This window comes from Xenopus laevis, chromosome 4S (assembly GCF_017654675.1).
Source record: "Xenopus laevis strain J_2021 chromosome 4S, Xenopus_laevis_v10.1, whole genome shotgun sequence".
Lineage (NCBI taxonomy): Eukaryota > Metazoa > Chordata > Amphibia > Anura > Pipidae > Xenopus > Xenopus laevis.
Genome location: NC_054378.1, coordinates 23,880,660 through 23,893,908, shown reverse-complemented (window position 1 = coordinate 23,893,908; position 13,249 = coordinate 23,880,660). Strand labels below are relative to the sequence as shown.

The 13,249-nt window shown below is 42.0% G+C and overlaps 1 protein-coding gene across 1 annotated transcript; it reads right to left on the bottom strand.

The window, feature by feature from the left end:
- Nucleotides 1–2,751: 2,751 nt before the first annotated feature.
- On the bottom strand, nucleotides 2,752–5,349 carry pdrg1.S (p53 and DNA damage regulated 1 S homeolog). Its single transcript, XM_018260400.2, has 5 exons — nucleotides 5,095–5,349; nucleotides 4,900–4,975; nucleotides 3,797–3,871; nucleotides 3,590–3,670; nucleotides 2,752–2,950 (listed from the first exon to the last, which is right to left on the bottom strand). The coding sequence occupies exons 1-5, from the start codon at nucleotides 5,182–5,184 to the stop codon at nucleotides 2,868–2,870; spliced, it is 405 nt and encodes a 134-aa protein (XP_018115889.1). The 5' UTR covers nucleotides 5,185–5,349; the 3' UTR covers nucleotides 2,752–2,867.
- Between the last annotated feature and the right edge of the window lie 7,900 nt (nucleotides 5,350–13,249).

Genomic DNA, 13,249 nt, shown 5'->3' with positions numbered 1-13,249 from the left:
TCTTCTTCATTACAATAAAGTCACCTTTTCATATTTATTTTGCTATTTTTGAGCAAAAGTGTGTTTAGGTGAATAATTTAACTTCAGGAGCAGTTGACTGGCATACTGCAGTGAACAAGTAAATCAAATGGAGATCATCTGCTGCAAAAATGTCTCTTAATGGTGTTGCCCGCCCCATACCAGACAACCTTATAGATGATGATGGTTTTCCTGTAGTTACATGACACACTTCAGCATGTATAATTTGTACTGTACAAATGTAAGTGTTGTATTACTGAAACTGAAATTCATTTATTGCCAACTGAATGGATCCAAACTGATCCAGCAGCAGATGGCACAGCACCTGACGAGGCAGCAGCATTTAATGAGGCAGCACTACCTGACCTGGCAGAACAAGCTGTAAAAGCTCCCCAGCTAACAGAGCCAGAACCTGGGGCAGCAGCAGCTTCTGATGCGGGAACTCTGGCAATGCCTTTTACAACCAAACTGAGCTGCTCATCACACTGGTCCACCAGGAAGAGCTTGAAGAGGTCAGAGACATTGTCCATTCTTTCCAGAGGGGACAATGCTCCTCCTCCTCCTCCACTGTTATAAATGTATCTGCTGAAAACAGATCTATTTAGCTCCATTGTGCTATTTTTTATTTTTCTATTAAAAAAGTTCTTCAAACATCAATATTTGGAGTTTATTTTTTATTTAACTACTACTCAAATGGTACTTGAAGTTGTTTGTAACCTATGTAAACCTATACATATTGGACACAAAACTGTTCAGCGGACAGGTGAACGTGAATGTACTTTTTTCTAGCTTTGCCTACCCCAAAATGATGTAAATGTGTTGATTTTGCAGTACCTGAAATGACAGACCATACAGGGGGGTCTTCATTTTGGGATCCTTATATGCCACGTGCTAAGGTAAACCTATACATATTGGACATAAAAGTGTTCAGCGGACCCCAGGCTTTCATGTTTGGGGTGATTTATCTTGATCCCTAATAGTATGTGGGAAATAAGATGTTGCATGGTGGAAGTTTTTAGGTGAACACACATTTTTCTACATTTGCCCACCCCAAAATCATGTAAATGTGTTGATTTTGCAGTATCTGGAATAACAATACAAAACTGATGGCCTCGAATATGCCACATGCTTAGGTAAACCTATACATATTGGGTATCAAACTGTTCAGTGGACTCATATGTAGGGTGTTTTACATTGGTACATAATAATGTATGGGAGATATGATGCTCTAGATTGGAAGCTTTGAGGTAATTTTTTTTAAAAATTCACCAATTTCTATAAAAAATTATAACTTTAGAAAACAATTGCAACTTGGTAGTTTTGAGTACATAGATATATTTACTCATTTTTTTATTTGCCAGAATCTAATAATGGGTAGTTTTCTAGGGTAAACCTACAGTTAGTGGAATGTTTGGCCTTGAAATCAGAAGTATGCCATTTTGTGGAACAGTGATTTGGAAATTTGATAGTGCACTGCTTAGAGATTTTGATCTATACAAGTGAGAAATCTCCATAAAACTATACATTTCATAATGGCGCATTCAGGAGACATAGAACTTTACAAATTGGCTGTGTTCTCGTACATAAATTGCTTCTGATATATGTGATTGTACTATGTGAAACATGATTTTCTTAATTTTATTAGGCAGAAGGCAACAGCAACTTCACATGGAGTAGACAATATAGCGAGGTCAGGTAGGCTGGGGTCGGTATAAGCAAAATTCAAACAAGATCAGACAAAAAGAGTAATACAGACAGAAAGCATACCCAGGAACAAAATAGACCTATGGCACGCACCTCCGCATTTTACACGGCCTATGTAATGACATCATCGCGATTTGGCGCAAAGTTTAAATACTAAAATTGCCTTGGGCCAAAACTCATTGCCGTTATTAGGTCTATTTTGATAGTTCCTGGGTGCACTGTCTGTCTGTATTACTCTGCTTTTTACTCTGATTACTCTGGTTAGATGGCATGATCCCTGGGGGTTGGGCAGATAGAAGGTGGTGCCAATACATGCTAGTGCCAAGCGAGTCATCCTAATGTCCTTACTAATGTTTTACATGCTGACTCTGTGGAAGTAACCCCCCACGCTATTTACAGAAAAAAGCTGTGCTTATTCACATTCAATGGTCCTTTTATTCTGGAGAGATGAGAAAAACCATGCTGATTTTTGTCTTAAAAGTGCCCTTTGCACTATGTACGGCATTGGTAATGGAGCTATAGGGAGGCTGCTGCCCTGGGGCACCATGTACTCCTGGCCTAACGTCCTTTAGGAAACATGGGTTCGAATCGAACGATTTTAAGCGATCGATAGAAGGATTTTTATTAAATCAAAAAAAGCTTAGAAAAGTGCTGGGGAAGGTCCCCATAGGCTAACATTGCACCTCGGTAGGTTTAAAGTGGCGAAGTATGAAGTCAAAGTATTTTTAAAAAGACAGTACTTCGACTATCGAATGGTCGAGTGATTTTTACTTCAATTCGATCTAATTTGACCAATTCGATGGTCGAAGTACCCAAAAAAATACTCTGAATTTTTGTCAATTCCATTCAAATTCTTCACTCCAGCTTAGTAAATCTGCCCCTAAGTGTCTACTATATTACACTGCAAATCAAGCTCCAATCAAAGGAAAACAGGGTTAATCATGTTATGAATTTACAGTTCTGCACCTGGGGGTTAATAACAGTCATGATGCTCACTACGTTTCCACACAAAAGGGTTTATAAGTCATGTTAAACTATAAGTTCATTTATTTGATATAGATGGATCAGTGGTATGGAATTAAAGCTCCTTCCTGTAAGGGCCCAAGAAAAGGATGAACTGCCCTGTGTGTTGTTATCTAGCAGAGTCATTTTCCCAGCGCCTTGTTAATCGATTTCATCTCTTCTGGGGAGAGTGCCATCAGGTCATAGCCTTTTAGCTCAGGCTTTCCTGCCAACAGAAACAGGAGAGTGTTGGTGCCACGCCAGTACCAAAATCAGCAATGGGGCCATGCTGTGCCAATACGAACCTTGGCACTAGGGGCAGGCTGTGTCCATGTAACTATTACGGTTTGTGTTATTTGGGGGGGACCTGCTCTTATGTGTATAGGCTCACCCTACTCATGGACACTGACAATATCACTACTGCAGATGGGTGAAATGCACATACTTGGTAGTTGTGGGTTCCAAAATTCTCTAATGGCAACTCTATATTTTCAACATTGTTTTTTCTGCGGCTTCTTAGCAGCGCTTTATAAAAAAAGTTATACATATATACATACTTTGGTGGCTGTTTTTAAACTTACTCTAATGGCCTATGTGTGATGTATTTTAATATGGATCCATTGAATAAAGTATCTTTTTATAAGAGTACAGCTCAAACAGGGAATTCTCATTCTCTTGTACGGTTTCTCTACTGTTTAATTTAAGTTTATATATCTAGGGTGCTCAGTGTAATAAAGTTACTATGGTGATTTTGCTGCATCTGCAGCTATTTTTTATTGCATTGCATATTCAGTCTCCTTAGGCCTGTACCTCCCACCTGTCCAGTCTCACCTTCGGCGTGTACCTCCCACCCGGCCAGTCTCACCTTGGGCCTCATACAGCTCTTTCACCTTCACTTTAAGCTCCTTGCGGAGCCCTGAAATCTCTTTATCCAGCTGCTCCTGGTCTGTGGGAGAGAGTTGTATAAACCAACACATTGTGAGTGATACCCCTTCATGTCCTCACCCCCAAACATCCTTTATGATCCCACACACACCCCTTGCTTACTTTTTTTTATGTCATCCACACTCACCTCGCTCTATGATCTCCTTGGTCTTGCTCTTTGGGAGCTCTATGAACATGTTCCCGAAGCAGACAGTTACCCTTCCTACAATCACAGACAGGAAGGAACACATTGGGGCACCAACTCTTCTTTCTCAAAAAGGAATGACAAGCTGACAGCAATGAGCACAAAGAGCTTAACCCGTAACCCTTAGAGGAGAACTAGACCCTAAAAATTAATATGACAATAATGCCATATTTTCTATACTGCACTAACCTAAAGCTTCAGCTTCTCAATAGCAGCAATGACCCAGGACTTCAATCTCGTCACAGGGGGTCACCGCTTTGGAAAGTGTCTGCAAAACAGTGGGCTCTGAGCAGCTGTTGAGAAGCTAAGCTTAGGGAATGTCTCAAATTATCAAGCAGAAAATGAGGTTGGTCTGTAATATAAGCTGATGCTACAGGACTGATTATTAAATTTTCATACTGGTTGCACTGGTTTCTGTGCTGCAATGTAGTAATTATCTGCATTAATTACTAATCAGCTTTATATTGTGACATTTCTATTCTATGTGTACTGTATATTGTGAGTTGCCCCTAAGCTCAGTAAGTGACAGCAGCACAGAGCACCTGCAGTGAATCCGTAGAAAACAATATAGGAAGCTAATTTTTACTGCTAAAGGGCTGTGGTTGCCTTGGTCTTGTTCTGAAGCCCAAAACATAATGTACAACATTTCTAGATACTTCTTTAGTTCTCCTTTAATCAAATCCAATCAAATGTAATTGGATTGACTTCACTACAGGGCAGGCCATATGTGGATTCTGGAAAATGCCAGAGAGGCTGCTGTAAGATGCCATAGAAAGTGACTTAAGTGGGCTGGTGGGGCCTCTGTGTACTAGGAATGCCAGGGCCTATTTTGAATCCCAGCCCAGCCCTGCTACAGGGCACCGACACTTCCTTCTTGTCTACCGCAATGCCCTTGCTTTAGTGTAGTGATAAGGGCTTGCTTTTTCAATCTTCAACCCCCTCCCCCTCTTTACTATCACTGGGCCAGTCCCATGCAATAGGGTACTGCGCTGTTTACTTACCTGCTGGAGATCTGCAGCCTCCCCATTCCCTTTACTATAACTTACCTGTTGGAGAGTGGTCCTTGCTGAGGGCCCTCAGGGCTTCTCTGTTCTGGTTCCTCTTCATATCCAAATCCACAATCTGGGACAGAATGACACACACTTATACAGAGCACTGCGAACCCCCAAAGCCCATCCAATTCCCCGAAGCACATCAATTCCTATATTACCCTCTAATCCCACCCCAAGTTCTGCCCACACCTGCCGCCGGTTCCCCAGCACATCCTCCGCTCTCCCCTCCACCTCCTGCAGGTAAGACAACACTCTCTGTGGGCCCCCGAACTGCTCCATGGCAGCCGCAGCAACTGGAAGTGTGTACTTTGAACGAACGATGGGAAAATTGTATATAAAACAAAAACCACGAGCAGATAGTATTCTGATGACGTAATCAGTGGGCGACTTGGCTTCCGAAACACCACGTGGGACTGGAGGAGGCGGGGCGGGTTACTAAGGACGCTGCGATGATTTTGCCTAGAGACTGGCGAGGAGTAATAAGAAGATTCGGGACCCAGCTCTGTTCAAACTGCGAAACTAGAGGGAGTGGCTTGATGGGGTCCCGGGTTGCTACAGGGAAATGCCTGGGATTACTTATGTAGGCGCTCGCAAGATTCTCTGCTTGTGACCTTCCATCCGATCCGCTCTCCTGTCAGCAGGGGGCAGTGGCACAGACATGCTAGGAGCTAAAGTTTCAAAGTGTCAGGTGATTCTGGCAATAGTAGTTTAATAGATGGGAGTTGGAGTGAAAGAACTGTTACATTGCTATGGAGGTGGGAAAGGGCTGCTGGGAGTTGTAGTTTGTCGATTCTTTCTCTGATCTGCTGCTCTGTCCCTGCTGGAGAATTCACACAGGATAATTTGATCCATATCTAGAAGGGACTGTACTACTACATGTGGATGCAGGATAAACCATTACTGCAGGCACAGAGGGTGGGCAAGCTAGCCCAAGTATGACTATATCATAGCCAGGGGTAACTACAGAGGAAGCCGACCCTGCGACTGCTGGGGGTATAGGGGCCCCATGAATCTCTGAAAGGGGCCTGAAAAATAATTTGCTGTGAGGCCCAGTAACGGCATCAACATTCATTGTGACAGTGAACTTTTTTTAAAATATGCTCATATGACTGAAGAGTGGATGAGCCATGGCAAGATGAAGAGGCTTCCTGCAGCAGGTCTTTATATAGCCTCTCTCCTATCCTGCCAAAACCTACTTCTCTGTCTGTAAGCTCTAAGCCAAAAGACCCTCAACATCCACAGTGCTGACAGTCATTGACTGAAACATGCCAACTTAGAAATTTGCCTTTCCCTTGTACCGAACTCCTTTGTTAGCCATCCTCCCATGTCCATGAAGGGTTAATTTCTCTCACTACCATTCTTCCAACCAGCACCTCATTCTCACACCATAGAAATATTCCTGGGGTTTATATGCCAGCTGTCCCAAAGCCCTGCTCCTCATATGCCAGCCATATCTGTGTGTACAGGAGCATACCTCCCAACGTTTTGGAAGTAAAAAGAGGGACAAAAAAAATTTTCCCGCACGCAGCGCAGCATTTTTTGACCACACCCCTTTCTGTGGCCACACCCCCTAATTACTATGTTTGTTTTACAAAATTTGGCAGGTTATGAAAGTTTGAAAATATTTCTCCTTATCTAAACTGTGTTTTTGTGTCTCAAAGTTGTTACAAAGTATCTTATTTGCACCTGTTAGGTGTTCTGGGCTCTCTGCTAAAAGCCAATTAAGTGAGAAACTTTGTTTCTTTTTCTGGCTGTTCAGTGCAGAGAAAGGAGGGACTTTCCAGTACAAATGAGGGACTGCGGGTTGAGCTGTCAAAAGAGAGACTGTCCCTCCAAAATAGGGACAGTTGGGAGGTATGCAGGAGGGCGCTGATTACATAAATGGACTGAGTGATCCCAGAGTTGGGATATATCAGTGACAGAAGCAAATGAGAATATATGGAGTGAGTGATGCTTGGTTGCTTTGGCAAGGTCTGGATTGGGTTAAGCCCACCAGGAATATCTTTGTGATATGAGCTGCTTTATACAATTTCCATAATTTCAACAAGAATATGGGGGGCGCGTACACTTGTATATTGTCCCCTCTTTTTCCCGTCTGCAGGAGGTTCTGGCACATTGCATATCCAAGCTGGTCCACACACAGCAATGACATATGTTTAACCCCCTTCTCCAATCTCGTTTTTACCCCAAGCCTGTTCTGTAAGCCAAAATCCCCCTACCAGATCCCCCACTAAGCTTTTTTATTTAGATAGATAATCGCCTTTATTATCTTGCCGTGCCCATTATTCAGGCTTCAACCTCTTTCCTATCATCCTCCTTTCCCTGTGCACAGTTTGGCTACTGAACTAGGCTTTGAACAGGTTTTAGGGTGTTATTTGTGTTGTGACTGCATGTGATCCATAATTTAAAGGAGCAGTAACATGAAACAATTAAAGTGTTATAAAGTAATACAAATAAAATGCCCTGCACTGGTACATAGTAAGTTAGGTTGAAAAAAGACACATGTTGGACTAGTCCCTTGTACTATCAACTATCTTACATAACCCTGTATTCCCTCACCTGCTAAAAAAGCCATCCAACCCGATCTAATGTATTGGCCCCTACAACTGATTCAGGGACAGAATTCCACATCTTCACAGTTCTCACTGTAAAAAACCCCTTCTAAATATTTAGGCAGAACCTCTTTACTTTGCAGTTAGTTTTCCCTCAGTTTGAGGGGGTTGGGAGACCAGTTTCTCTGGTAGTGGTGGGGAGGAGAGCAGAGTTATGCCTAAGCAGACAAGGGAAAGTTGTGCTCACCACTAATTTTTAAAACCATTAGGCGGGGGTGCAATGAGGCTGTGACCACAAAATACATATAGACAAATACAAGAGTCCTCTGCACTCAACCCATTCTCAATATTTTTAAGACAGAGACATTTTGTGCATACTGCTACTGAAAAATGCCTTACCCTTTAAACAAAACAGGGATTGTTTGTCCATATATTGCAATATATTTTAGCTGGCCAACTATGTCAAAGCCAGCCAGCCAGCCAAGTTTGGAAGTTTTACTTTGAAAGCAGCTAGTAAGTTGCAGGTAAAACTTAGTCCCTTTGTAAAATGTATAATGAAGTAATAGAATTCTTAATGAATCAGATGAAAATTGAGCGTAGGACTGGCCAGATATGGGATGACTTTGACATAGTTGGCCATCTTAAATATATTGCAATATATGGACAAACAATCCCTGCTTTGTTTAAAGGGTAAGGCATTTTTCAGTAGCAGAATGCACAAAATGTCTCTGTCTTAAATATATTGATAATGGGTTGAGTGCAGAGGACTCTTGCATTTGTCTATATGTATTTTGTGGTCACAGCCTCATTGCACCCCCGCCTAATGGTTTTAAAAATTAGTGGTGAGCACAACTTTCCCTTGTTTGTTATAGTTATACAGAAGCAGTGACCAGTTCCATGTTGTAGCTCCCACCCTTCCCAGCTATAGTCAGGTGATCTCACTGGTGTCTAATTAAAAGGCAGTCAAGTTTGTGAGTTTTACTTTGAAAGCAGCTAAGTTGCAGGTAAAATTGATACTAATGTCAAAATAAATGGTAGATGGAATACCTTAAAGAGTGATTTCAGGGATCTAGGCTCTAAGATCAAGGGACGGTCTTCCAATGTAATTTTTTGTGAAATTTTGGCTGTGCCACTTTCAAGTTTAGGAAGACAGCGGGAGATTAGGGAGCTAAATGCGTGGCTCAAGTCTTGGTGTAGGAAGGAAGGGTTTGGGTTCTTAGAGCACTTTGGCTGATTTTTCTTTGGAGTGCAACCTATACAGTTGTGACAGTTTGCACCTCAATGGAAGGGGGTTCACTGTGCTAGGGGAAAGAATGGCTAAGAGGTTGGAGGAGTGTTTAAACTAGGTAAGTGGGGGATGAGATAAAGAATTATGGGAAAGCTAGGGTAGATGTGGCAGTGGGATTAGTAAGGGGTCATGGGGGAGGAGTGAGGGGGGCATATAGTTTACCAGCTAAGGAGGTCCCACTGTTACAAGGAAAGCAGAATAATACTAGATTAACATTTAATTCTCCACTAAGTAATGCAAATTTCAAAAGTAAAAGTAGTAACCTCTGCTGTATGCTGGCAAATGCACACAGTTTGTCAGGCAAAATGGGAGACCTAGAATTCATTGCCTGGTCTAAAAATTATGATATAATTGGTATCACTGAGACCTGGTGGGATGAAACATGTGACTGGATTGTGAATTTAAATGGTTACACCCTTTTTAGGAGGAACAGAGGGATTAAAAAGGGTGGAGGAGTGTGTTTGTATGTAAAGCCTGAATTAAAGCCATGCACTAAAGAAATAAACATTGCTGGCACTGGTGAGGGTGTAGAATCCCCCTGGGTAGAGATTTTGACTGGACAAAAGGTTACAAAGAAAATTATCATTGGTTTATGCTACAAACCACCTTGTATAACTGATGAGTATGAAACCTAGCTACTCTTGCAGAAAGAATCATCTTTACAGCTGGGTCAAGTTGTTGCTATTGGTGACTTCAATTATCCAGACATTGACTAGGGTAATGGGGTTGCCAAGACAGAAAAAGCTAGTAGGTTTGTAAATATGCTGAATGACAACTTCTTATTTTAGCTCGTTCAAAAACCTACTAAGAATTGGACCTTGTAATCACTAATAATACTGAACTCATCTCTAGCATTTGTGTGGGTGAGCATTTAGGGAATAATGATCATAACATGGTCTCCTTTGAGATTCTGTTGCAGAAGCAATTCTATAAGGGAGTAACTTAAAACACTAAATTTCAGACGTGCAAACTTTGACAGTATAAGGGCATCTCTGCAACATATTAGGTTGGAAATGCTTTTCACAGGGTTAAACACAGAACAAAAATGGGAAGTCTTTAAAATGCTGCTTAATAAGTATACATGTCAGTATATTTCCCTTGTAAGCAAGGAACGTTGTGGCAAAGCAAAACCTTTTTTGATCAATAGAAGCGGTGGTGTTGAGGTGTGTAAGAAAAGGCATGATTTTATGTCATTCAAGTTAGCTGGGACAGCCGAATCATTTATAAGGTACAAGGAGGCTAATAAATTATGCAAAAAAAGCTATAAGGCAAGCTAAAATTGAGATGGAAAAGGATATTGCAGCAAGCAGTAAAAAGAATCCAAAATTATTTTTTAAATATGTTAATAGTAACAAAATGAAACAGGAAGGGATGGGGCCTTAAATATGTTAATAGTAACAAAATGAAACAGGAAGGGATGGGGCCTTTAATATCAGAGGGGGGTCAGCTGGTTGATGAAAACAAAAAAAAAAAGCACAGATTCTGAACACATATTTTTCGTCTGTCTACACAAATGAGGAACCAGTTAATGGAACATTTTCTAATTGGACCAGTGTTGTTAGTGGAGTACCGCAGGGCTCTGTACTAGGTCCCTTGCTTTTCAACTTGTTTATTAATGTCCTGGAGGTGGGCATTGAAAGTACTGTTTCTATTTTTGCAGATAATACTAAATTGTGCAGAACAATAGGTTCCATGCAGGATGCTGCCACTTTGCAGAGTGATTTGTGTATATTGGGAAAATGGGCAGCAAACTGGAAGATGAAGTTCAATGTTGATAAATGCAAGGTTATGCACTTTGGCAGAAATAATATAAATGCAAGTTATACACTATGGCAGTGTGTTGGGAGAAGGCCCGGACTGGCTGTGGGTTCTGGCAAATACTAGAGGGGCTGCTAAAAGGTGTCATAGAAAGTCAGTATTTAGTGGGCTGGCAAGGGCTCTTTGGGCCTCTGTGTGTGCTGACTGGGCCTCTGTGTACCTAAAATGCCAGGGCCTATTTTAATTCTCAGTCCGGACCTGGTTGGGAGTTTCCTTAAATGAGAAGAATCTTGTTTTTTTTATAGATAACAAGTTGTCTAATTCTGGGCAGTGCCATTCTGTGGCTACTAAAGCAAATACAGTTCTGTCTTGCATAAAAATGGGCATTAACTCAAGGGATGAAAACATAATTGTGCCTCTTTATAGGTCCCTGGTAAGGCCTCATCTGGAGTATGTAGTGCAGTTTTGGACTCCATTCCTTAAAGCAGGGGTCCCCAATTCTTTTCACCGGAGAGCAACATTGAGATTTAAAAAGCGTTGGGGAGCAACTCAAGCATGAAAAATGTTCCTGGGTGATGGCAAATAAGGGTTGTGATGGGCTATTGGTAGTCCCTATGTGGACTGGCAGCTTGCAGGTGGGTCTGTTGGGCAGTACACATGGTTTTTATGCAACCAAAACTTGCCTCCAAGCTTGGAATTCAAAAATAAGCACCAGCTTTGAGACCGCTGAGAGCAACATCCAAGGGGTTGGAGAGCAACATGTTGCTGACGAGCTACTGGTTGGAGATCACTGCCTTAAAGGAACAGTAACACTAAAAAAAAATTTATTAAAATATCCATTTCCCCCCCACTAATAATAGATCTACCCTGCATAAAGTTTATTAATATCAATGCTTTATTAAAAAAATACTGTTTGAAAACACTGGTTCCTGTCTACTGCAAAACGGCTATATGGCGACTCACTCTGCAGATCTGCGCTCCACATCTTCCCCCTAACCCGATGTCTGCCAAAACCGGAAGCTAGGCAGGAAGACTACTGACAGCTCAAAATGTTCAGCAGCACTAAGGACAGAAAACACTTTCTATTGCCACCAATTTCCAAGCTTTCTCTATGTAGCCCATTCTTACACAGTGTACAAGCCTTATTTTGCAGGAAGTGGCAGAGATCCCCTCTTTTCCCCAGCTTACCCCGTAGTGGCAGGACTGCGGAACACTGAGCACTGCCCCAGTGCTCTTTCCTATGCTAGCAGGCAGCTGATGACAAGTCAGAACACCTGTCCGCAGCCTTCCAATTGCCAGAATTCAGCCACACGCCTCAGAAGAAAAAAGCGGAACCGGAGAAAGCTTGGAAATTGGTGGCAACAGAAAGTGTTTTCTGTCCTTAGTGCTGCTGAACATTTTGAGCTGTCAGTTGTCTTCCTGCCTAGCTTCCGGTTTTGGCAGACATCGGGTTATGGGGAAGATGTGGAGCACAGATCTGCAGAGTGAGTCGTCATATCGCCGTTTTGCAGTAGACAGTGTTTTCAAACAGTATTTTTTTAATAAAGCATTGATATTAATAAACTTTATGCAGGGTAGATCTATTATTAGTGGGGGGGAAATGGATATTTTAATAAAAAAAATTTTAGTGTTACTGTTCCTTTGAGAGGGATATAAATGAGCCGGAGAGGGATGGAAGACCTAAAGGGTAGACTGTCAAAGTTGGGGTTGTTTTCTCTGGAAAAAAAGGCGCTTGCAAATGGGGAAATGATTACACTTTACAAGTACATTAGAGGACATTATAGACAAATAGCAGGGGACCTTTTTACCCATAAAGAGGATCACCATACCAGAGGCCATCCCTTCAGACTAGAAGAAAAAACCTTTCATTTGAAGCAACGTAGGTGGTTCTTTACAGTGAGGTCAGTGAGGTTGTGGAATGCACTGCCGGGTGATGTTGTGATGGCTGATTCTGTTAATACCTTTAAGAGTGGCTTGGATAATTTCTTTGACAGACATAACATCAAAGACTATTGTGATACTAAATTCTATAGTAATCTAGATATGGGTATATATATAATTTATCTGAGAGTAGGGAGGGGTGTGTGTATGGATGCTGGGCTTTCATTTGGTGGGGTTGAACTTGATAGACTTTGTCTTTTTTCAACCCGATTCAACTATGTAACTACTCGTTAGTCTCCCATTTCTCGGAAAAAAAAACATTTCGGTGCCGAACTAGAGGTAATTTCTCAAACTACAGGAGGTAAGAGCACCTTACTTCCACAAAACAAACCCAAGACCTTCAAAAGGTGAACCTTTTTTTTGTCCCTTTCGACAAAAATCAGAGCCAAAGGCAAAGGTCCCAACATGAAAAACAACAATCTCAAACCCACCCCGCATTCCAATCAAGGCAGAACACTTCTTGGTCAGGAAGCAGAGCTGCACCTAAGCCCACACAAGACAAAACAACCTCCGCATGAGGAGGTGCCTGCCCCCGAAAGCTTACCCTAAGGCTGCTGTCTAAGTTACTTTCGGGAGGTGTGGTGTCAGAGAGTATTGGACCCCAGGGTCCTACAGATCATAACCCAGGGCTATTTAATAGAATTCGCTCAGCGCACTGACCGCCTCTGGAGTATTACAGACGGTCCATCAAATGAGCAGGAGAACATTGGCAATTTGTGGCACTCCCCTTCGGACTATCCTCTGTGCCAAGGTGATAACCTGGACGACCTACTGGTAAAGGCCCCTTCCATGGCCCTGGCCGCAA

Excerpts from the sequence above, each read along its gene's own strand:
- pdrg1.S (XM_018260400.2), bottom strand. The coding sequence starts at position 5,184 with ATGGAGCAGTTCGGGGGCCCACAGAGAGTGTTGTCTTACCTGCAGGAG. Across the intron at positions 3,671-3,796 it reads CAAGGAGATCATAGAGCGAG|ACCAGGAGCAGCTGGATAAA; the intron begins GTGAGTGTGGAT and ends TCTCTCCCACAG. Across the intron at positions 2,951-3,589 it reads AGAGCTGTATGAGGCCCAAG|GAAAGCCTGAGCTAAAAGGC; the intron begins GTGAGACTGGCC and ends TTCTGTTGGCAG.